Raw genomic sequence first — 25885 nt, 5'->3', positions numbered from 1 at the left:
AGGGATATAAAAACAAATAAATAACGATTTTATCAGTACAAGAACAAAATTCGAATTTCATGGGTTACCCAGAGAAGCCGTGGTAAGATGAGTCAACAATGAGTTCGCACAAAAGAACAACGCTTCAAAATCCACAGGCAATGGAATGCAAAGGAAAGACACGACGAGGCATTCATTGTGTGACAAGTTTACATTCTCAAATTCACCGGTCACACGACTTTCACCATTCATCGCCCGAAGGCACCACTCACAAAACTACACTCTGACGAAGAAATGTCACATACTGTTAACACTTCAGTTTATAAAAAATAAAAACACATCATTTACAGACCTTTGCATTGACATAGGGATCAAATGGACCATGGCGTTTAATTTCGCACGAGTCATCTTGGTTCTGCGAAAGGCATGCAAATATGCACAATGCAACATCGGGCAGAAAGCACAAGAGCAACCATACGGTTAATGCAGCAAGAAATGACAAAAGAAAATAAAATCAAACAAAAGAAAAGTGCAAACGAACAAAAATAAAATCACGAATCAAGCAGCAGAGCAACTTTTAGACTCATCTCAAAGCAAGATGTACTCTAACTACGCAGGGCCGAGTTTGTGAAAACATTACGAGCAAAGTGAAATAATCTCGTCACAAGTCTGAGAAACTGCAGCAGAAGGATGAACGGTTTACAATTCTTCATGATGAAACAGAACAAAAATTCCTCGGTGCTGAGTGTCCCTAAATAAATCAGGGCAAGACATTTGCGTTGTTGACGCGTCGAGATTAGGACTGCGGGGAGTCAACGCTTCCGCTACGCATTTTATGCAATTCACCTGATCATTTATCTTATGAGAAGGGCCATGTTGAATCAAAACTCGGACTATTTCCACGTCACCCTTCCACGCGGCTAGGTGCAATGGAAAACATCCTTTTTCATCGGCAATATTGGGGGAAGCTTCGTGTTGCAGGAGTTTTTGAACAATTTCTCTGCAAAGAAAAGCATAAAAGCCAGAATGATGCGAGACATGCAAAACGGCATGCATACGACATGACAAGGCATTTTTTTTTAAAAAAGGAAATTAAAAAAAAAACAAAAAAAAAATAAGCATTCGAACAAAGAAGTTTTCAAAGTAACAGTGATAATAAAAACAACATGGAAGACTTCCACATGAGAGGCAACAACTTTTTTGACTATACTTCACACATCCCCCCCCTCCCCATCCGCTACCTCCTCCCCCACTCCCCTCCAGGCCCAACCACTCATTCCATTGCTCACGAGTCCTCCCTCCCTGGCTGGATCATATCCCTTTCCCACTTTGACATGAGTGCAGGATTTGTAAATGGTGTCAAAAAGATAGTCGAGGAAACAGGAAGCAGGTCACATCAGAAGACAAAAAAAAAATTAAAACTAAAAAGATAGCAGAAACAACCTCCCTGCCATGAGGAATTTGCACGTCAGACCAATGGGAAGCAATTCCATCCGCAGAGCAAAGACGGTCTTCGAAAAAGTGGAAATGCCCGTGCATATCAAAACACCTTGCACGGAAACCAAATGCAACAGCATTTCAGCAGACGAGGTGCAACCGTACATCAACATTTCCTTACTATACGCACTTGTGCCCGTTGAGCGCAGAGTGATGCAGCGGCGTGAATCCGGAGCAATCCACACAGTTCACGTTGGGCCCACGCCAAATGCTGTGCACAGGATATAATTAAATAAATAAATTTTTATTAAAAAAAACAAATAAACAAATAAATAGTGGGTCCAATCTGATCACGCTTTATCAACATTTTGTTGTTAAACAACCGATATCACATGATCACGTGTTGGCTCCCCATCAGAATCCACCTTGGTATTTCCTTCCTTCGTGCACCCTTATCAACGTCGGAAAGCTGTCATGTCCTCTACTAAAAGCAGTGAGTCAGTTATATGTTGGAGATGATATCACATTGGAGATATCTGGAAGATTAAGCTGGTTATTGTGGCTGGTACAAAGGAGTACGAGCATGTGGTGTGTCGAGAAAATGCACCGCGAGCCGATCAAGAGGCATTACAGGTACAGGTGGATTAAAAAAAAATAATAATTCACTTCATCTGCCTTTCAGTGTGGAAATGATGGCCACAAAAATAAGGCACCCAAACACCTAGACAATAATAATACAATGGAATATTTATCCCCCACCAGATTGCATTGCAAGGTTATGTATTCACATTACGTACGCAAAAAATTCCCCTCAAATTCCACCCAATGTTCCTCCTCCTTTCGCCCTGCAGGGGCTTGAAAAAGAGGAAATCGGATTGAAAGAATGGATCTGCAATGGAGGCACTGCGGGCACTTGTGAACCCTAAAATGGTCGTCAAATGTTTCGGAAAATTATAACCGAGAATGTTGGCAAAGCAACACGATGCTACCGGTCGCAAGTTGGCACACTTCACATCGTTACAGTTAAACGTGAAGTGGGAGGTTAAAATAAATAAATAAATAAATAAATAACGTTTGGACGCAATGTCATTGTTTTTTTCCCCCCAGACAACAATGAACATGTCTAACAGAATGGGTTAGGAAAAAAACATTTTTAAAGAAGAAAAAAAAAAAAAAAAACAGAAAAGGATCGGTGGAGACAAAACACAATTCTCCACATTTTTAAAGGAAGGCAATGTCTTCAACGTCTTCAACGTCTTCTCCTTTACAAATTATACTTCAACCAGCTTTCTATCTAGTGAGTTCCACACAAAGCCCAAGAAAGTTCCTTTGCACTGTTCGACGAGAACCCAAACCTCGAACCTCATCCAGACTGTCATTCACACGTCGATGAATCACAAAATGGAAATGCAAGTTAAAACTGACAGGTATGGAGTATATTGCGGATGCTCGGCTCAAAAAAAGTCTTTCTTTTTTTTTAACTATGGGGGAAACTTATAATATAAGTGGGATAGTTTGATGGAGTCTAGTTTATCAGTCACGTCCGTCAGTTTCGATCAGAGAGCCAGTAGGAAAGAAGCAGAGCCTGCCGGGAATCGAAAATGAACTCCGAGCCATACTGCAGGTGAAATCGAAATATCTCAAATGTGTATCAAACTTCCCAACGTGGGTTTTACTTGTAAAAAAAAAATTACCCCCAGTTGGGGGTGACGGTCATCTCTGAAACTCTGTAGATGTGGATATCTGATCGGCTTAGAATGGCATCGATGTCGTCTTGTCTTTTGGTTCAACGTACAGACGAAAGCCCGGGAATAAAGATCTTGAATTTCAAGGCAGTGTTTTCTTAGGTACTGCACAGATCGGCCACATGACAATTTGCCAACTATGAAGTCACGCGACTCGACAACGAGGACAAATTCGAAAAATACGACCCGACCAGATTCAGATATTGTAGCCAGGGTTCCCACTTATTTTGAGATGTCTTTTTTAAGGGCTAAAATAACCCCTTTTTAAGGACCACATCCTAGAAATTCCAGGGGTAAATTGAGGTGAGTCACCGAGAAATTAACAAAGATAGTAAGTTTACAAAAAATCTATTTTAATAATGAACATACAGAACACAGCAGGAGCTTATTCAGTCGACAAGGCACAATGCGCCACACAGCCAATTGGCAAATTCACTTCACAGTTACTGTAGAATCAGCCAGGAGCAGTCACAAGTTTCCAGATGGCAGCACTCTCAATGTTAATGTGTTGTTATGTTAAAATGTTATTGTAGGTGCTGCCACCTGCAAAGTTGCAGCATCTCCTGACTGCTTCTACACTACAGGACAGTACATTTTGTAAGCTACATGCCATTGTAATATCCAATTAGGACATAGCAGGCAAGGATTTAGCCTTCTCCTCAATTTCTCTTTCAAGAACTTTGAGTTCCACCCGTTTTTGCTTGGCAGAGTGCCTGAGAGCATTTCATTTCACCAGAAGACTGTGGCTAGTTTTGCCACCTTTTGCCTCAGCCTCATCTGCATATTTTTCTGACAATGTGGTCAGACCTTCTATGTCAGTTTCCAACACCTTCTTTCTCTTTTTCAAACCATCCACTTCATCTTCAACCATTTTTCGTTCTCTTTGGATGGCTTCTTGCCCTTTCTTTCTTTTCTCTTCTTCAAGATATTGATGGTATTTATGTCGAGAACTGGAGGCTGAGGATAGCAGTTCCTTTGTGATTTCAACTTTGAGCATTAAACCTACCAGTACAAAATAATCAATAATCTGCCTCAGTGCCACAAGCATGCCTTCACCCAGGTTGTCCTTCTCTATCTGTCTGTTGAGGGAAAAACCCCTCTCAACAGACGCCTGACCACGGGAAACTAACAACACTTTACGAACTAGCCCACACAACTTCTCAAACTTCTTGTTTTTACCCACACATTCATAGAGTAACACATCTACCCTGTCATCTTCAACCTTGAAGTCCTTGAACCAAGACTTCAGTTCACACCTTGCTACATCCTGCAGTAATTCTTTGTAACTCGCAACCAACATATCTACATTATCATCATCAACTCTGTTCAGAGTCAACAAATTTTCCAACAGGCATTTGAATTTGGACTTTGAGTGTTCTTGATCAGTCACCATCAACCTGTGATCCAGAGAAGCCATATTTCTGGCTAAACTATACTTAAGAGGAGACCTTTCAAAGATTTTGTTGATACATTTCCCCACAAATAGCCAACATTCTTCTTTGAACTGAAACACCTGGCGTTCACTGATGACCTTGGTTCTCAGGAGGGACTTCAGTTCACTTTCAGCCTTGAAACCAACTTCAATCTTTTTGTTTTCTACCCTTTCCTTTTCAAGATCCAGCTTTAGCAAGTCATATGCAGCAGAAGTATTTTGTCATGCAACTGGCTTAACACACTTCTCGAACAAATTGCTGACAAGTCTCTCAATATCATGAACAAGAAAGGGACCCATTGGCTTGTCTGTTTGGTACAAGGCTAAAAATGGTTCAACTGCACTGACTACTGACCTGAAAAAAGACAGTTTTGCGACAGATAGCTTATCATTCATTGCACCATACGATATATCGGAAGTTGTTGTTGTTGTATTTTTTTTCTTCTTCTTCTTCCTCTTCTGGTGAAGACAAAACCTTTAGGACGTGGCTCTTGGACACATTTGTCCTTGTTTAGAATACTAGTGCGAGGAAAATGAAACACCCTTCACCAAATAACAGGAAAAATCTGATTTTTATTGACTTTTGAACATTTTCCTGAAATTTAAGGACATTTAAGTACTTAAATTGTACAACTCAGAAATGTTGGACTTTTATGGGTTTTAAGGACCCGTACGAACCTAGTGTACCCTACTATCATAATCGGTTGGAAATTTCGCCGAGATCGGATAATAAATGGCGAAGATAATGTTGAAATTAGCTGATTTACTTTGGAATGTCCTTCAATCGTGTCTAAAGTCATAGCGTCGTGCATCACTCATCGACCCCTACCTACATACCAAGTTTCATCAAGATCGGGCGAAATTTTTTTTCACCGTATCACATCCATGATTTTTCCAACTTTGAAGACACGTGAATCGATAACCAAGACGAATTTCAAAAAACCGGCCCGACCAAATTTAGATATTGTTCCATATTATCAGAATCCAAAGGAATTTCGAAGATCGGATCATAAACGGCGGAGGAGATAGATTTTGAAAATGGACGATTTCGCAACTTTGGAATGACCTTGGCGTTGACCTTAACCTTCATTCGGGTCAAAGATCATACAGTCGTGCATCCCTCATCAACATCTACCCACATACCAAATATCAAGAAAATCGGAAGAAAAAAATGGGGACGTACGTACGGACGGACGGACAGACATCGAGACTGGTTTTATTAGATCATCCCGTTAGAGATGACCTAAAAAAGGTGAATGCAAACATTTGGGGAGACGTTCGCACGTCGTTCATGAAGTCTCTCGGCTCTTCCACGTGCAATTCCGCAAATGCTTGGCTGGTACCTGCCTCTCGGTTCATCTGATGGGCTGGCAGGATGGCCTACGGGTACGCACACTCGCCTGTAAGCCGTCTAGCCTGGGTTAGAATCCCGACCCAGCTATAAACCATCATCCCGGTGTGTCACAGGCAGGGCGATTCGTCAACTTGTGTGCCGTCCCTCCGATGGATGTTAAATGGAAGTCCCGTCTGACAGTGTGCCGTGGTGGACGTTAAAGTTGCCACGGTGTCCTTCGCAGTCAATGATGCTACCAAGCAGCCTTGTGCTGCGTACCAAAGAAGAAGAACAAGAAGGTTAACGTCTTTAAACACCTTCATCCAAACTTTATTCTTTCGTGGAGATTGTTCTTTCTTCATCACACTAGAGCTAACAATGTACGTTATTGAGGTTTTTATCGTCACCAGGAGAAATCGGTCTCGTACTAGTCAGGACAGCAGGGCACCTGTCGGTTTGGCATGCGTGTTGTCAGGTATGAACGCGTGTTGTCAGGTAGGAACGTGTGTTGCCAGGTATGAACGCGCGTCGTCAGGTATGAACGCGCGTCGTCAGGTATGAACGCGCGTCGTCAGGTATGAACGCGCGTCGTCAGGTATGAACGCGCGTCGTCAGGTATGAACGCGCGTCGTCAGGTATGAACGCGCGTCGTCAGGTATGAACGCGCGTCGTCAGGTATGAACGCGCGTCGTCAGGTATGAACGCGCGTCGTCAGGTATGAACGCGCGTCGTCAGGTATGAACGCGCGTCGTCAGGTATGAACGCGCGTCGCCAGGTATGAACGCGCGTCGCCAGGTATGAACGCGCGTCAGGTATGAACGCGCGTCGTCAGGTATGAACGCGCGTCGTCAGGTATGAACGCGCGTCGTCAGGTATGAACGCGCGTCGTCAGGTATGAACGCGTGTTGCCAGGTATGAACGCGTGTCGCCAGGTATGAACGCGTGTCGCCAGGTATGAACGCGTGTCGCCAGGTATGAACGCGTGTCGCCAGGTATGAACGCGTGTCGCCAGGTATGAACGCGTGTCGCCAGGTATGAACGCGTGTCGCCAGGTATGAACGCGTGTCGCCAGGTATGAACGCGTGTCGCCAGGTATGAACGCGTGTCGCCAGGTATGAACGCGTGTCGCCAGGTATGAACGCGTGTCGCCAGGTATGAACGCGTGTCGCCAGGTATGAACGCGTGTCGCCAGGTATGAACGCGTGTCGCCAGGTATGAACGCGTGTCGCCAGGTATGAACGCGTGTCGCCAGGTATGAACGCGTGTCGCCAGGTATGAACGCGTGTCGCCAGGTATGAACGCGTGTCGCCAGGTATGAACGCGTGTCGCCAGGTATGAACGCGTGTCGCCAGGTATGAACGCGTGTCGCCAGGTATGAACGCGTGTCGTCAGGTATGAACGCGTGTTGCCAGGTATGAACGCGTGTCGCCAGGTATGAACGCGTGTTGCCAGGTATGAACGCGTGTTGCCAGGTATGAACGCGTGTTGCCAGGTATGAACGCGTGTCGCCAGGTATGAACACGTGTTGCCAGGTATGAACACGTGTTGCCAGGTATGAACACGTGTTGCCAGGTATGAACACGATTCGAGATGAGGCTGGAAGTAAACGTCGTGCTGAGAATGCACGAAAAAGGAAAGCACATAGCTGTGCAGTTTTGGTGCCAAACCCGCACAGCACAAGCAACTGTAAACAAAGTTTGGGCCGCGCGAACCACGTGCTTTGGGACGGGCTCGACGGGAGAACAAGTTCCGAAGGATGATGAAGTCAAGGAAAACACTTTTATTAACTTCCCCACTCTACCCCACCCCACCCCACCCCCCCCCCCCCCACCCCACTCCACCCTACCCCACCCCACCCCCCCCCCCCCCACCCCCACTCTCCGAACACACCTGGGACTCGGTGATTCACACACCAAAATGGGCTTCCCCGATTCGCATCGCGGTCGCCCTACCTGTGCAGTAGTTCGCTGAGCGGTTGCACGGCCTTGCCGGCGCTCGGAACCCGCTTGCCGCTCAAAAGCTTCTCGACAAGCGCAACTTTCCCCGTCCGAGCCGCCTCCAGCAAATCCTGCTCGCGACCCATGGTGTGCGGCCTTCCCGTCACCTCTCTGGTCCACGCATCGCGGTGACGCGACGGAGCCTCCGCCAACAGGACAAGGACAAATATCCACGGACGTTTCCGACAACGAAACGCTACCGCGCCCGGTCAAGGGTCATAACTAATAACTTCCGGCAACATGGCGTGTGGGGAGGAGCTCTCCCACGATGCTCCGCCCAACCATGACGTCACTTCCGGTATGCCTCTCCTCGAAGAGTTTTTTTTTTCTTTCCTTCAAACAAACGTTACGGCGTGTAAAGTTAACAACGTTCATTTATCCAATAACATGAACCAGTTCCCAATGACAAGAGATCAACGAACATCACTGCATTACATAAACTAGAACCCCTGCCAGGATAAACAGTTTACATTTCGCATCCCACTGTTAGACTGGATCTGGATTCGGACCACAACCACAATCGAATCGTCTTGTTCTTGTCACCTGCTCAACTCATCCGTCTCCGCTTTTTGGTGCCTCCTCCTCAATGGTCGTCGTTGTTGTTTCGTCCAGAGCCTGCGGCTACTGGTTGAATCATTTTCTGGGGGGCAGCTGTCCCGCTGATGCAGTGCCCCCCCCCCCTGTTACCAGTAAGCCGGTACTCATTTTGGCGACCTCTGAAGGATGACGGGATGAGTTAACCCCAGCCGATGTTAGTTCAACGGTTAAAGTCGCACCACAGCAACTTGAACTGAAGACCCTAAGATCTGTGCATCTTTTTGATCGCACGTGTATGAACACCTGACTTGTTCCTATGGATGAAAACACCTACCAAGCAACAAGGAAAAGGACCTTGTTGGATTCCGAGAAATGCATCATATGCCGACCAACACGAGAGGGACCAACAACTTCTGACCCCCAAAAAATGGGATGGCTCAAGACTCTTTATGTGTAAGACAAGTTTGGCTTAATTTACGCAATGACAACGAGCCAAGGTGGCTACCCTGGTTCTCGTGTTCACGGAATTGTCTTTACTCAATCAATTGCTGCCGTAGTTTAAAAACAAAATTGGACCGACTCTCCTGAAGCTCACCTGGATCACTCAAACCCCCTGCAGACTCCCTTAGACCCTAATTTTTTTATTAATGCTGTGAACAAACTTTGGTTCATCATGGGTGATGAAGGTTTTGGTCAAGTTTCATTAAAAAAAAAATCCTACGTGTAGTTTCGAAAAAGAGAGTAAATACCTAATTTGGGGGTCAACTGCCCCCCCTCCCACCATAGACCCCTTTAATGAGCGCAGATTTTGATAAACTTTGGTACGTCATGGGTGATGAAGGTTGCCGTCAACTTTCATCAAAATTGGTTGTGTAGTTTTGTAGAAGAGCAAATACCTATTTTTGGGGGTCAATAAACTCCCCGTAGAACCCCCTTAATGAGTGCAGATTTTGATGCAGTCAATACATTTTGGTACATTACAGATGATGAAGGTTGTGGTTAAGTTTCATCCAAATCATTCGTGTAGTTTTGGAGAAGAGAGGAAATACCTATTTTTTCGTTGGGGGGGGGAACAAAAAAACCCCCTGTAGAACCCCCTTTAATGAGTGCAGATTTTAATAAAATTTGGTACGTCATGGGTGATGAAGGTTGCCATCAACTTTCATCAAAATTGGTGGTGTAGTTTTAAAGAAGAGCAAATACCTATTTTGGGGGGTCAATAAACTCCCTGTAGAACCTCCTTAATGAGTGCAGATTTTGATGCGGTCAATACATTTTGGTACATTACAGGTGATGAAGGTTATGGTTAAGTTTCATAAAAATCACTTGTGGAGTTTTGGAGAAGAGAGGAAATACCTATTTTTTGGTGGTGGGGGGGGACAAAACCCCCCCCCCCGTATAACCCCCTTTAATGAGCGCAAATTTTGATGCGGTCAATATATATCTTCATTTGGCATCAAATATGAAGCTTGGGGCCAAGTTTCATCAAAATCGTGTGTTTGTTTCAAGCGATAATGGTTGAAATGTTTACGAACTGACTCTCACTCACTTACCTACGGACGCTGCTCGATAGCATAAGGTCACTGCACTAAAGTACAGGTGAGCTAAACACCAGGTGAGGTCTGCAATGTAACCAAGTTTGAATGTAAAACGCATGTTCATGCGATGCCCATTTTTTTTGCATCATGCATATTCATGTTCCACACATGTGTCGTGTCGTCTCCGCTGCAGAGGGTGAGTGGGCGCTTCGAGGTCTGGCAGGACGTGTGGTTGAATGTGGAAAAGGCACCGTTTTTACCGTTGCACTTGGAGTGTTTTAGAGTAATGAAAAAAAAAGTGATTTAAACCTCTGCAAGTGATGGTTAAACTGCTTGGAGTATTATATTATTCAATAATCGGGACGTGGAGGCCATTCTAGGATACAGAGAGGAGGGTGAGATCTTTGTAATAGCTTATGTGATCACAGCCAAATTAACACACGTAATGGAGGACAATTGGGAGTAAAATAGGGAGGGGGGGTAGTAACATTATGGGGTGGGGGAGGAGGAATGGGGGTGCTCCATAATCAGCATCCAGCTATTCGTGCCAGCTCGATGCACCACAGTGCTGCCGAACATGGTTTGTGTAATGGGGGCTCCATGGCCATGGGGGATTAATAGTAAAAAAAATTATCTTTTATGGATTATTCTATTTATGGTGGATCTTTGGGGGTGGGGGACAGCTTGAGTGATCATGATGGTGTCGGCCCTATGGGGAGTTAATGATGAAAAAATGAAGTTATTCGCCTTAATAGATTTTGAGATTTATGGGGAGGACTTGTAATAGAGAGAAGGGTGATCCATGATTTAACTGCTTTAATTGATTCTAACGAAACTTTTCAAAGATAGCGTAAGCCTCATGGGGAGTAGAATGAGGGGAGAGGGGGGAGTGGAGGTTTTGGGAAGGGGGTAAGGGTTAGAATTGTGTTTGTTGTCTTGAGAACAGTGGGGGTGTAGCATGTGGACCCCCTCCAGCGCTTGGCACTTGTTGTAGCTTCAATCCACATTGCCCACGTTTTGCTTCCATACATCAACACCAGTCTGATACAGGCTTTATAAACTAACTTTCACAGGTGATGGAATGTTTGTGTACTTCATCAGACCACTTTAGTTGTCTCCTCTTATTCCAAACTGACTACATTCTTCATCTAAAGGGATAATCCTGCTCCTAGTGATGCCTCTATAATGTCTCTCAAGGTAACGGAAACCTTTGACCTTTTTTAAATGAAATTCTGACCTCAAGGGCATTTATTTTTGTTCTTCATCTTTCCCTTGAAATGACTGATCTTCAGTTCTTTGACATGTATGATAATAATCCCAGGTTTTGTTACCAAATTTCCAGTCTAAACCACTGCATCACTTTCTGGAGTGTTGGCAGCTGGAAACGGAGCAACAAGCGAAGATGATGTTTCATAGATGGAAGGAGCGAGACAATGGAGAATAAAGGATTTCAAGTAGATGTGGGTAAAACGAACTTTTTTATGGTGAGTGGTGAAGAAAAAGAAAAGAAGGATGCTGCTCCTTTTAGTAATGGATGTTGTTGGTCAGTGTGGGAGTAGAAATGGTTGTAAGGACTTGAAAGAAATGGAAATAGTTAGGAGGTATCCTAACAAACAAGTATGTGCTACAGTAAGGACAGCAAAGTCACTCGTATATCTATGTAGCCTGTGTAAGGCCAGCACTATTGGATGACAGTGAAACTTGGGCCATGGATATGGAAGATGAAAGGAGAATAGAAACAATAGAGTCGAGGATATTGAGATGGATGTCTGGTATTTCATTGAAAGATAAACGGCGAAGTGTAGTTCTTCCACATATGCTAAATCTTTGCAGGATAGATATCGAAATGAGACAGAGAAGGCCTAGATTGTTTGGTCGTGGAACAAAGACACAATGTGAACTCACGAAGAGAATCAGGCCATATGCAGGATTTTTGATGGAGAGGCGGTGCATAGCTTCAACAAGTTGGACTGCTGAGAGCATGGTCGCGCCGCACCACCATGCCTGTTGCTGGATGGGATGCACACCGCACCATCATACCTGTTGTGGGATGGGATGTACACCGCACCATCATACCTGTTGTGGGATGGGATGTACACCGCACCATCATACCTGTTGTGGGATGGGATGTACACCGCACCATCATACCTGTTGTGGGATGGGATGTACACCGCACCATCATACCTGTTGTGGGATGGGATGTACACCGCACCATCATACCTGTTGTTGGATGGGATGTACACCGCACCATCATACCTGTTGTGGGATGGGATGTACACCGCACCATCATACCTGTTGTGGGATGGGATGTACACCGCACCATCATACCTGTTGTTGGCTACATTACATTTTCTGCCCGCAGCATAAACACTTGAATAGGACAGGCTTTTGCATTAACACAAGGATTCAGTGAAACACAGTAACCAAGAAGGAGAAAGGGGCAAATTATAACAAGATTACATCGATTGTGCAGGTTACAAGTCAGACGTGATTAACAAAGGCCTACGTTCACCTTTTTCTTTTTTCTTTGTTGTTCTTTTCCTATCAATTCACCAGGTTAAAAGGAATGCTTCTCAAAAAAAATGACCCTTTGTGATATTTGGGGGGGGCTATTCATCCCTCCATAATCCACAGCGCACTGACAGCGCACAATATGCCAGCTTGTTGAGCAGAAACTGGCTCATCTGCCATTCTGGCATCTCCAAGACCTGCCCCCCCCCCCCATTCAGTTTGCTTCCGAAAAAGACACACACAACTGGTTCCCCTCTCAAACTGAGGAACCACTCCACCTTGGGTATGGGCCTGAGGATAGGAAGTTGAAAGACAAATGGAAAAAGACTGAGCAGCAGGCCCATGGAAACATGGCAGGAATGTGTGAACACCAACGTAAAATGATTGGGTCTCCTTTAGGTTTCGGAAAGAAAAAAAGATTACGAGAGAAGCTGGCAATAAAAAAAACCAAATGGAGACCTGTCATCAATCCACCAACTCCCTAAAATAGGGGGACATGTCCTTAAACGAACATGATGATCATGATGATGGTGGCCACTGCACCTCTTGTGACACCATCGATGACACTGCCCACATTGAATTTAATTCCATCCACTTCCTTTTCCTGTATGTTGAACAAGGCCATTGTCCACTTTCTTTCTCAGCATTCAATGCGATGTCATCAGCATAAAATAACTGGTATGGGAATCACAAGCTTTCATTCTTCATCAATTCCTCCATCACTATTTCAAACAGTCGAGCACTTCAAACTGATCCCGGGTGTAACTGATCCCAAACTTGATTTCAAACATTGCAGTGCATCCCAAGTTGGTCTTCTACTCCAGTTAGGTATCATTGCCATTTCCTACCCACATTATTGCCTGCACTGAATGATGCAAGATGGCATTGGCAATGTCATAATGTAACATAGGACACAATCTGCACTTTGAGACACGGGGACCCGTGTACGCCACAAGAAAACTATATCCTCACTCACTGTGATTCAGTCAATTAATGTTATTGCCATGGTAAAGACAATGCCTTTCGAGTCATGATTGAATCCGTTGATAATTTTCGAGCTTTTTGAAGTCCTGAGTACCAAAGTAGTTGCGATCAATCACGACAAGCTCTGTGCGCCAAGTTCATCAGCATGGAGTATGACCATCAGTACAAGTCCTTGAATGTTCTTAGTTGCAATATGGTCGAAAGTGAAAACCTGCAGATTGTTGGAAAGAACCTGCCCAGTCTCGATGATAGCTTTTCTCTGCACTGACAAGAAACTGGCTCATCTGCCATTCTGGCATCTCCAAGACCCGCCCCCCCCCCCCCCCATTCAGTTTGCTTCCGAAAAAGACTCACACAACTGGTTCCCCTCTCAAACTGAGGAACCAAGGTGTGTCTGCCCCAAAGCTGATGTTATAATTTTATGTTTGAATACCCAGGAACGATGTGTAATTCTTGTGACATCACAATGCATGAAGCCAATGAAGTCACATACAATAGCTTGTGATTGTGATGCCACGTTACCTGGATTTTGTGATGCTGAAAGCCGGTCCATCAATCTTTTTAGCACTGAAGCACTTGTGCCAGAACATGATAGCGAGAGGGATTCAAAACAATACTAGCGATTAGTGGAGCGTGAGTAGCGCCATGTGAGTCGTCTGTTTTTGTTTTGTTTGGCTGTGGACAGGATATCTCAAAAAGTTATGGACCGATTCGGACGAAACTTTGTGGACAGATTGGGTGCGTGACAAGAACAAGCCGATGAGATTTTAGTGAAGGTCCAGATGCAGATCCGACCTATCAGTGGGATACAGAACATAAACTGCACCGTGTCAAGTTACACGATGAACTTCAACACAGGAGGCCATGAGGCCCATCAAGCCTGTGCAATCATGTCAACATCTCAATACCCCCCCCCCCCAACTCCACTACTTCCAGATATCCATCTCAATTTGAAAACAATCCACCGACTCTACTGCCACCACTCTTGCAAGGAGAATATTCCATGCAATCACCACTTTCTGAGTGAAAGACCCCGACCTTACTACCATGCCAACTCTCATTAACCTGCCAAGGACTAAAAGTTTTATTTGTTAGAATGATATTGACAGCAGAGTGATATCAGAAATTACATTGTTATCGATGTTGTTAGCAATGTCACAATGATGCTCATGATGTTGATCACCTGATTTGTTGACCTGGTTGGCCTCTGAAACTGTAACCTGGCAGGATGGCCCAGAGTTACGCACACTTGCCTCCAAGCTGTCAAACCAGGGTTCGAATCTCGGCCCAGCTATCAACCCAATGTTTCACACGCAGGGTGATTCATCAATATGTGTGCCATCCCTCAGGTGGATGTTTAACTAGGTGTCCCGTCTGCTGGTATTAGTTGGTAGACATTAAAGATCCCCCAGTGTCCTTTGTGAAGAATAGGCGAGCTTTCGCCGGTACCCTGGCCAAATTCCAAAATTCCTGCCCTCACTTACAGAGGGCACTGCATCAGTGGCACAGCCACACTCCAAACAATGATGCAACCAGCAGCCATAAGCTGCACATTAAATGGATGAACGAACTGTGATCTCTTGTCCTGTCAGTATCAATTCTGCTGAAAAATTATTCTGCACTTGTTTTATCAATGCCCTTCTTTGTCTTAGACATCTCAATCAAATCCACCCTCTGCTGTGACATCACTCATCCTTCAGACAGGAATGGTCGCAGCTTCTTCCCTCTCTTCGAACCATGACAGAATCACAAGATGATCAAACACTTAGAATATGTCTTTCAATCCTGACAAATCTCACACTCTCACTATCTCTCTCCTGAAGGATGGTTTGGAAACTCCCCCATTCCCCAATCTACTTGCTTAACAATCCCCTTGAGAAAGTTGTCATTCAATCCGCTGGGTCTCACCATCAGCCATCTTTCTTGGGCAAACCACATACTTCAAAGTTGGCTTCCAAAGCCAGCCACCCACTGGGCATTCTTCGTTGAACAATGTTCTTCCTTGGAATACATGAACTCCTATCCACCTACAAGGCCTTCATCCGCAGCTTGATGGAGTACTGCTCTCCCTTCTGGGCTGGTTTCCCTATCTCACACAATGCACAGCTTGATGCCGTGGAAACAAAGGTCTTCAAGATTATTGGAATCTCCTGCGATGAAGCTGATTCTATGGGTCTATCACTTTGCCATCATGGACAAGTCGCTGGTCTCTGTCTTCTTCCACCTCCTTTCTGGTCTTGCACCCTCTGCTCTTTCCATGCTTTGTCCCTTTCTCCCCCTCCGCAACACCCCCCCCATTCTGCAGGTCACACACAGTTTACAAATCCACCGCCTCCTGGTTAAACGACCTACAGTGGCCTGCAAAAGTATTCACCCCCTCCAAAGGTTTCACATTTTGATGCCACCTCAGCTTATTAGATGATTCTTTCAAATCAAACTTAATATATAGTCTTCACAAACTACTCCAAAGTGATAAAACTTACAAAATGCGGATAAAATGTGAATAACTTGGATTAACGGAGAAAATCAGATGATTCTCAGTTGCATAAGTATTCAAACCTGCTCCCCAAATTAACCCCAAATCACTTCAGGAGCAGTTTTTTTGTTTGATAGGTTCCAAAATAAGTGTAATAGATTTCACCTGTATGTAATCAGTGGTTTAACTTAAAAAAATTAAGCTCCCACACTTGTCTAAGGAGTTTTAAGGTGCAACTCAGTTGGTCAACCAATAGGCAAACATGAAGACCAAGGAGCTTTCCAAAGAAATCAGACATAAAGTGGTGGAGAAGAACTGTTCAGGAGAGGGTTCTAAGAGGATTTAAAGTCACTCATTATCCCTTTGAGTACAGTGCAATCCATCATTAAGAAGTGGAAGATGTATCACACCACCCAGACTCTACTGACTCTACCCAGACTCAGGTCGACCATACAAACTCAGCAACCAGCAAGCAGGAAACTGGTTCAGGATGTCACTGTAAACTCAACAATGACTTTGAAAGATCTGCAAGTCTCTATGTCAGAGATGGGGATCGGTGTTCATCAATCAACAACATCACGTTCTCTTCACAAAGCTGGCCCCGATGGACAGGTGGCAAGAAAGAAGCCATTACTAAAAAAAAAAGACGCATGGAGCACGTATGGAGATTGTGAAAAATCATCTTAAAGATTCTGCTGGCATGTGGAAAAACGTTTTGTGGTCAGATGAGACAAAAATTGAACTTTTGGTCTACATCCAAAGCGTTACATCTGACGCAAGCCTAACACTGTACATCGCCCAGTCAACACCGTCCTTCATGACAAGCATGGTGGTGACAGCATCATGTTATGGAGATGCTTTTCACCAGCAGGGACTGGCAAGCCTGTCAGGATAGAAGGGACAATGGATGGTGCAAAGTACAGGAGAATCCTTGATGAAAACCTTATTGAATCGGCCATGAATCTGAAACTGGGTAGGAGATTCACATTTCAGCAGGACAATGATCTGAAGCACAAAAATAAAGCCACACTGGAGTGGCTGAATAATAAGAAAATAAATGTTCTTGAGTGGCCCAGTCAAAGTCCTGACTTGGACCCAATTGAACATTTATGGCAAGACTTGAAGATTGCAGTCCATCGACGATCCCCATCAAACTTCGCAGAACGAGAACAATTTTCACGTGAACAATAGGTAAAGCTACCATCTCACTGTGTTAAGCTGGTAGAGATCGACTGTATCCATAAAAGACTCGTCACAGTCATTGCTGTAAAAGGTTCTTCCACCAAGTACTGACTTACGGAGATGAATATACTTTTACAACCAGTGAAGTTTGATTTGTACATGTTGATTTTTTTTGCAGGTATTCCTGACATGTAACCTCCTTCAACAATAACAGTGTTTAGTTTGATCTCTTCAGTTAGGAATAAAAATGTTCATTTGGAAAAACTGTTTCTCCATAATGTGGAATTCATCGAAATGTGGCATTATTGAGAGGGGGTGAACACTTTTTTAGGCCACTGTAAATCCAGGATCACTGCTCACCTCCACTCATTTGTTCCTCTCTTTTCCCCAAACTGTGGAACGAACTTCTGCATCCTCTTCAATCTCATTCTTTCCAAAAGGTCTTCAAGACAGCTGTTCAACACCATCTCAGATGGTCCACAAGCCAAAACCATGATCTTTTCTTTGGAAAATTTATGTCTGGGCAGATGTGGCAAAACTGCAAATACCAACTTGCAACCTCTTGTAACATATCTATATATATATCTATCTCTATCTCTATCTCTATCTCTATCTCTATCTCTATCTCTATCTCTATCTCTATCTCTATCTCTATCTCTATCTCTATCTCTATCTCTATCTCTATCTCTATCTCTATCTCTATCTCTCTCTCTCTCTCTCTCTCTCTCTCTATCTCTCTCTCTCTCTCTCCCTCTCTCTCTCTCTCTCTCTCTCTCTCTCTCTCTCTCTCTCAGTGATGGGTGGTATTTGCTAATGTAACTTAAAACCCCATGAACTATATCTCCGCCTGCCCGGCATTGTGCTGTCTACTTACCATGCAAAGATCCTTGTCCTGTGTCACACATTCAAAGACTGCCCCTTGCATCATGTTTTCCTGAATTTCTTCTGCAACTCCTCTAATGTTACCCTCTAATGCTCTGGTACCTATCGTAACTCCATGAGTTATTAAATATCACAGCTGTCTGCTCCATCTCCTCATTGACAACACATTTTTTTTCATGTCACATCAAACTGAAATCTCTCCCCTAGAATTTGTGACTTACACGCTTCCCCTTTCCAAAAACCCCCAACCTTCCCAAAACCCCATTTACAAGTACTAAGAATCCAGAAACCAAAACTGCATTGAAAAGTTATGGGAATATATAACTTCATGGCTATAAATATATAGTGATTCGTATATATACTAAGCAAAGATCCAACCATTATTCGAGATAACTACTTATTGGCACACTTCTCGTAGTTTCCAATGATTTGACAAGTTTTACATCCATTGTACTCACCTTACTGAACAGTGTTGTCAGTGGAAGCCAGGATTAAATGAGAGCCAAGTCGATGGAGCTCCATCGCAATCCCCACGCTTTCCACCTAAAACAAAGTCGAAAGATGACAAAAAAAAGTTCCACAGGAAATAACCCAATAATCAAGTTTTGAGTTAAAAAAAAAATGTTTTTCTGTTTTGACCCCTTTGACCCCCCCCTGGGGCATGAACCGGGGTCAGATACAAAAATTTGTTGCATATCAAATGCATCCTCCAACGTTGATTGCATCTACAAAGTTTCATTTTAAAGTGCGTCCGTAATTACATTTTTTGGTATTTGACCTTTTGACCCCACCCAGATCCCAAGGGTGTGGGGCCAAAAATGACACTGCTCTTGCACCTTCTTGCCATGTGATGATCATAATGAGCAAGTTTGGTGAAATTCTGCACTACCGTTTAGGAGGAGATAGTGTGATGGACAGACGAACGGACAGACAGACAGACAGACGCAGCCGATAACAAGATCCCCCCGGTTTGTTTTTTTTAAAGCGTGGGGTTAATTATGCAAAAACAACAAGGCTGTCTGAAATGAGCATGCAGATTGCGAATATGTTGTTGTACAAATGATCATCGACACATTTACTTGGGAAGAAATGGTTTTAATATCATGCGTTACCACTATTGACTCCAACACAAGCTTGCACACATCTTGTAATCAACCAAATCAGATGATCCAACGTTCACTGCAAGATGTTGCAGCACTCTTTGATCAGGATCAGTCCAATTGATCAAGAGACAGTGGGTGACTTAACATGCCTTCCTCGGATGTCTCAAGCATGTTTAATCGGATTCAAGTCGAGACCCCAGATAATATGCATGCCAGTCCATGCAAGTGATGTTGTTGGGCAAGAGGGACAAATACAGGTATAATGATGTCATCCCTGTGTCCAGCACCAGTCATAGCACCTCTCTGGATAATGACAAGATCAGTTTTTCACGAAATTTGAATGCCAGGCCATACTATGAAGCTGCCCCAACCAAATTGATCGTGCTGCCTCATGCCACAGTCCACAAGTTGCTCCCCACCTGATCCTCTTGAATGTGCAACATTGAAGTGTTGATGTGTCGGTGATAACATGGCGCCAATAGTTCACCATTCAGTTGTGATGTGGTGTTTCACATTGCATGATATGGTACTATTGCTGGCACTGCGTTTGAGGGTTAATTACCATGACATTTGCATAGACATGACTAATACATTTCTGAACTGTGAACCCATAATTTATTTCACAGTTTAAAAGTTGTTGCTTAAACTTCTTTGTGAGGAGTATTATTATTTATTACCCTTGCCAGAGGGAGAGGGTATTGTATTTGGGTCCGTTTGATTGTTTGTCTTTCCACATGTTTGCAAATGTAGGCCGCAAATGCCATCTGGTGGTAGCCAATATTATACACCGCTCCTTCCCAATTCCACATCCAGGCAATCCATGACGTCATCGCTGGTTGCTGAAGGAAGGGAGTACTCAGTTTTTACTCTGTTTGTTTGTTATCTTGCCAAAACGAAGTTTTTGCAAGATATGTTCATCAGCTTGTATGTTTTTTCTTTGTTTGTTTGTTTGTTTGTTTGTTTGTTTGTTTGTTTGTTTGTTTGTCTGTCTGTAATCACATATAAAAAATTCTGCAGAGCACAGTTATCATCGGAAATTTTTGTAACTTCGCATATCAGAGGCCTATAGAGGTTCCTTTCAGTGCACAAAATTTTGAAGGTCAAGGTTAAAGGTCAAGGTCACTTTGGCGCAAATCAGGGGAGTCGACGAAACCCTTATTTTTTGAGTAATTTTGATCGGATAGTCTTCAAATTTCATTGGAATATAGTTCATGGTCTGGCGCTCAGCTGATTAATTTTTGGTGGCGATTGGCCTTGACCTTCATATGTTTTTTTTTGTTGTTGTTTTTTTTTTTTTGGTCTGTAATCACGTATAAATCACTCTGCAGAGCACAGTTGTCATTGGAAATTTTTGTAACTTCGCATATCAGAGGTCTATAGAGGTCCCTTTCAGTGCATAAAATTTTGAAGGTCAAGGTCAAAGGTCAAGGTCACTTTGTCGCAAATCAGGGGAGTCGACGAAACCCTTATTTTTTGAGTAATTTTGATCGGATCGTCTTCAAACTTCATGGGAATATAGTTCATGGTCTGGCGCTCAGCTGATTAATTTTGGTGGCGATTGGCCTTGACCTTCATGGTTCGCGCCTGAGGTCAAACATATTTGAACCCAAGGTCAAATTTTCAAGTTTTAGGAACCATATCGTGTAGTACCTCAAATTGAACACCTCGATGAGTGCTTTCTCGATATGTCAAGCTTGAGACATTATGACGTCATTTGGTGACGTTATGAGGCAAACACATATTTTTAATGGTTACTCTGAAGAACGATTCTCATCGGAATCTCTCGTAGGCAGATATTCCTCAAGGAGTCGCTCCTGGTGGATAGCAGCTCTGTTCACCTCAGTGTGACCTTAAAGAAGTCACACGTGGTCACCTTTTGGCAAGATACGGGTCACGCTGCAGGTGACATTGGTTTATGTTCTTGTTTGTTTGTTTGTCCAGGCGATATCTCAGCCATCCTTTCAGCGAGGAAGCTGAAATTTGGAGACAAAAGTGAAGATGTGCTTTGGCAAAAACTTATTTTTTATGTTTTGATTTATCAATTAATTATTATAAATTTGTTAATTTCTTATTTATTTTCTTTCTCATCGAGGCAATATCTCAGGCACCTTTTGAGCTTGGAAGCTGATATTTCGACACGATAATGAACAAGTGATTTGGCTATAAAGGGGAATATGGAATAGGCAAAGCCGAGAAATGAACGTAGAATTCTTCTTATATTCGATTATGCAATTTCCGGTTACTTTGGCCTGGATTGGGGATCAGTGATCAAATAATGTAAATCACGATTAAAAATTATTTTTTGATGATGCGGGAGATATCTTTATTAAAATCAGTGGAGGAAATATACACCATGTCTGATATTTGGGTCTTTCATGTGTCCGAAGATGCCTTTATCTCCCGGGATGCATCATTCCCCATGACAAAAACAGGAAGAAAAAGGGTCATAGCCGATGACACAGATTCCAAATTGCCAAGGTATTGTGTTTTTGGTGTTGTTTCCTATTCTCTCATGTGCACGCTTTGAGTATGAAGCTCACTACGTTCGCTAATCTGGAATAGGCAAAGCCTAGAAGCAAACGTAAAATTCTTCTTACATTCGCTTCTAAAATATATCAAATTAAACCGTCTTTTTCATATGAAAAAATAAATATTACCTTAACATTACCTTCAAAACAACAACTACACAGCCGAGAACAGGATGTCATCTGCAAAAATAAATATTACCTCGACATTACCTTCACAACAACAACACCGCCTAGAACAGGATCTCATCTAAAAAAAATATTTCCTCAACATTACCTTCACAACGACAACTACACCGCCTAGAACAGGATTTCATCTAAAAAAATAAATACTGGAAGCGAACATAGTATTCTTCTTACATTCACTTCTGACTTTACCTATAACTTGTTCACAACTGTATACGCAATTTCCGGTTACTTCGGAAATAGCAATCAAATAACGTAAATCATAATTAAAAAAATTTTTTTGATGATGCGGGAGATATCTTTATTAAAATCAGTGGAGGAAATATACACCATGTCTGATATTATTTGGGTCTTTCATGTCTCCGACGATGCCTTTATCTCCCGGCATGCATCATTCGCCATGACAAAAACCGGAAACAAAAAAAAAAACCAGAAGCAAAAAAAAAAAAAAAACGGAAGCAAAATGATCATAGCCAACGACACGGATTGACAATTGCCAGGGTATTGTGTTGTTTTTGTTGTTTCCTATTCTCTCATGTGCACGCGTTAAGTAATATTCACAAGATAGAAAAAACCAAATCGTGTTTATACACCGCACAGCGTTTAAAACAACCGGAAGCAAAAGGTCATAGCTAACGACACCAAATAGCCAGGGGTATTGTGTTGTTGTTGTTGTTGTTGTTGTTGTTGTTGTTGTTGTTTCCTATTCTCTCATGTGCACGCGTTAAGTATGAAGCTCACTGTGTTCACTATAAATGAAGCATTTCATCGATTAATTATTCATTTTTCGATATCATCAGTATATATATCATTTTTCGATATACTACATCAGTAAAATACGTGTATTTGTAAAATATGTACTATATAAAAACACATCTACGTCAGTAAAATACGTGGATCTATAAAATATGTACTATGTAATATGGAATAGGCAAAGCCTAGAAGCGAACGTAGAATTATTCTTACATTCGCTTCTGACTTTACCTATAACTTGTTCACAACTGTATACTTGCCAACTATACCATGGTAAATGTAAGCGCCGCACAGCTGATGATTTTAACAGATATGAGTTCAGTCAGGTGCATAGCAGACGATGCTGCAATTTCCGGTTACTTCGGCCTGGATTCGGGATCAGCGATCAAATAATGTAAATCACGATGAAAAGTTATTTTTTGATGATGTAGGAGATATCTTTATTAAAATCAGTGGAGGAAATATCCACCATGTCTGATATTTGGGTCTTTCATGTCTCCGACGATGCCTTTATCTCCCGGCATGCATCATTCCCCATGACAAAAACCGGAAACAAAAAAAAACCGGAAGCAAAAAAAAAAACGGAAGCAAAATGGTCATAGCCAACGACACAGATTCACACTTGCCAGGGTATTGTGTTGTTTTTGTTGTTTCCTGTTCTCTTATGTGCACACGTTAAGTAATATTAACAAGATAGAAATAAAACCCAATCGTGTTTATACACTGCACAGCGTTTAACAACAACCGGAAGCAAAAGGTCATAGCTAATGACACGGATTCCAAATAGCCAGGGGTATTGTGTTCTTGTTGTTGTTTCCTATTCTCTCATGTGCACGCGTTAAGTATGAAGCTCACTGCGTTCACTATAAATGAGGCATTTCATCGATTAATTATTCATTTTTCGATATCATCAGTATATATCATTTTTCGATATACTACATCAGTAAAATACGTGTATTTGTAAAATATGTACTATATAAAAATACATCTACATCAGTAAAATACGTGGATCTATAAAATATGTACTATGTAATCTGGAATAGGCAAAGCCTAGAAGCGAACGTAGAATTATTCTTACATTCACTTCTGACTTTTCCTATAACTTGTTCACAACTGTATACTTGCCAACTATACCGTGGTAAATGGAAGCGCCTCACAGCTGATGATTTTAACAGATCTGAGGTCAGTCAGGTGCATAGCAGACGATGCTGCAATTTCCGGTTACTTCGGCCTGGATTCGGGATCAGCGATCAAATAATGTAAATCACGATTAAAAATTCTTTTTTGATGATGCGGGAGATATCTTTATTACCTGAACATTATCTTCACAACAACAACTACACCGCCTAGAACAGGATCTCATTTGGAAAAAAAAAATCCTCAACATTATCTTCACAATGACAACTTCACTGCCGAGAACAGGATCTCATCTAAAAAATAAATATTACCTCAACATTACCTTCACAACAACTGCACCGCCCAGAACAGGATCTCATCTAAAAAAAATACTAGAAACGAACGTAGAATTCTTCTTGCATTCACTCCTGACTTTACCTATAACTTGTTCACAACTGTATACGCAATTTCCGGTTACTTCGGCCTGGATTCGGGATCAGCGATCGAATAATGTAAATCACGATGAAAAATTATTTTTTGATGATGCAGGAGATATCTTTATTAAAATCAGTGGAGGAAATATACACCATGTCTGATATTTGGGTCTTTCATGTCTCCGACAATGCCTTTATCTCCCGGCATGCATCATTCCCATGACAAAAACCAGAAACAGCAGGGGTATTGTGTTGTTGTTGTTGTTGTTGTTGTTGTTGTTGTTGTTGTTGTTGTTTCCTATTCTCTCATGTGCACGCGTTAAGTATGAAGCTCACTGCGTTCACTATAAATGAAGCATTTCATCGATTAATTATTCATTTTTCGATATCATCAGTATATATCATTTTTCGATATACTTCATCAGTAAAATACGTGTATTTGTAAAATATGTACCATATAAAAATACATCTACATCAGTAAAATACGTGGATCTATAAAATATGTACTATGTAATATGGAATAGCCAAAGCCTAGAAGGGAACGTAGAATTATTCTTACATTCACTTCTGACTTTTCCTATAACTTGTTCACAACTGTATACTTGCCAACTATACCATGGTAAATGGAAGCGCCGCACAGCTGATGATTTTACCAGATCTGAGGTCAGTCAGGTGCATAGCAGACGATGCTGCAATTTCCGGTTACTTCGGCCTGGATACGGGATCAGCGATCAAATAATGTAAATCACGATTAAAAATTCTTTTTTGATGATGCGGGAGATATCTGTATTACCTCAACATTACCTTCACAACAACAACTACACCGCCTAGAACAGGATCTCATTTGGAAAAAAAAAATCCTCAACATTAACTTCACAACGACAACTACACCGCCGAGAACAGGATCTCATCGAAAAAAAAATATTACCTCAACATTACCTTCACAACAATGACACCGCTGAGAACAGGATCTCATCTAAAAAAAAATACTAGAAGTGAACGTAGAATTCTTCTTACATTCACTTCTGACTTTACCTATAACTTGTTCACATCTGTATACGCAATTTCCAGTTACTTTGGCCTGGATTCGGGATCAGCGATCGAATAATGTAAATCACAATGAAAAATTATTTTTTGATGATGCAGGAGATATCTTTATTAAAATCAGTGGAGGAAATATACACCATGTCTAATTTTTGGGTCTTTCATGTCTCCGACGATGCCTTTATCTCCGGGCATGCATCATTCCCCATGACAAAAACCGGAAGCAAAAAAAAAAAACCGGAAGCAAAAGGGTCATAGCCAAGGACACAGATTCCAAATTGCCAGGGTATTGTATTGTTGTTGTTGTTGTTTCCTATTCTCTCATGTGCACGCGTTAAGTATGAAGCTCACTACGTTCGCTATAAAAACTATTTTTTGATGATGCGGGAGATATCTTTATTAAAATCAGTGGGGGAAAAAAACACCATGTCTGATATTTGGGTCTTTCATGTCTCCGATGATGCCGTTATCTCCCAGCATGCATCATTCCCCATGACAAAAACCGGAAGCAAAAAAAACCGGAAGAAAAAAAAACCGGAAGCAAAAAAAAAACCAGAAGCAAAACGGTCATAGCCATCGACACGGATTCCAAATTGCCAGGGTATTGTGTTGTTGTTGTTGTTGTTTCCTATTCTCTCATGTGCACGCGTTAAGTATGAAGCTCACTACATTCGCTATAAATACATCTATG

The 25885-nt window shown here is 42.4% G+C and overlaps 1 protein-coding gene and 1 long non-coding RNA gene across 9 annotated transcripts in view; both read right to left on the bottom strand.

Moving 5' to 3' along the window:
* ANKS1A (ankyrin repeat and sterile alpha motif domain containing 1A) overlaps positions 1–8167 on the bottom strand; it is a 178563-nt gene extending 170396 nt beyond the window's left edge. For all 7 annotated transcript variants that reach the window (XM_085894384.1, XM_085894410.1, XM_085894428.1 and 4 more), the window contains exons 1-4: positions 7879–8167; positions 1607–1687; positions 826–979; positions 332–394 (exon numbers count right to left, since the gene is read on the bottom strand). In XM_085894384.1, the coding sequence (XP_085750510.1) occupies positions 332–394; positions 826–979; positions 1607–1687; positions 7879–8009 (429 nt within the window). In that variant the 5' untranslated portion in view covers positions 8010–8167. The remainder of the gene's footprint in view (positions 1–331; positions 395–825; positions 980–1606; positions 1688–7878) is intronic.
* Positions 8168–11553: 3386 nt separating this feature from the next.
* The window catches only part of LOC147035156 (uncharacterized), a 30385-nt gene continuing 16053 nt past the window's right edge, over positions 11554–25885 (bottom strand). For both annotated transcript variants that reach the window (XR_015061496.1, XR_015061494.1), the window contains 2 exons: positions 18492–18576; positions 11554–12326 (listed from right to left, as the gene is read on the bottom strand). This is a non-coding gene — a long non-coding RNA (uncharacterized LOC147035156). The remainder of the gene's footprint in view (positions 12327–18491; positions 18577–25885) is intronic.

This window comes from Eptatretus burgeri, chromosome 1, assembly GCF_056783735.1.
Source record: "Eptatretus burgeri isolate ZD-2024b chromosome 1, Ebu_testis_v1, whole genome shotgun sequence".
Lineage (NCBI taxonomy): Eukaryota > Metazoa > Chordata > Myxini > Myxiniformes > Myxinidae > Eptatretus > Eptatretus burgeri.
Note: the sequence above shows the minus strand (reverse complement) of the source record. Positions and strands in the feature narration are given on the sequence as shown.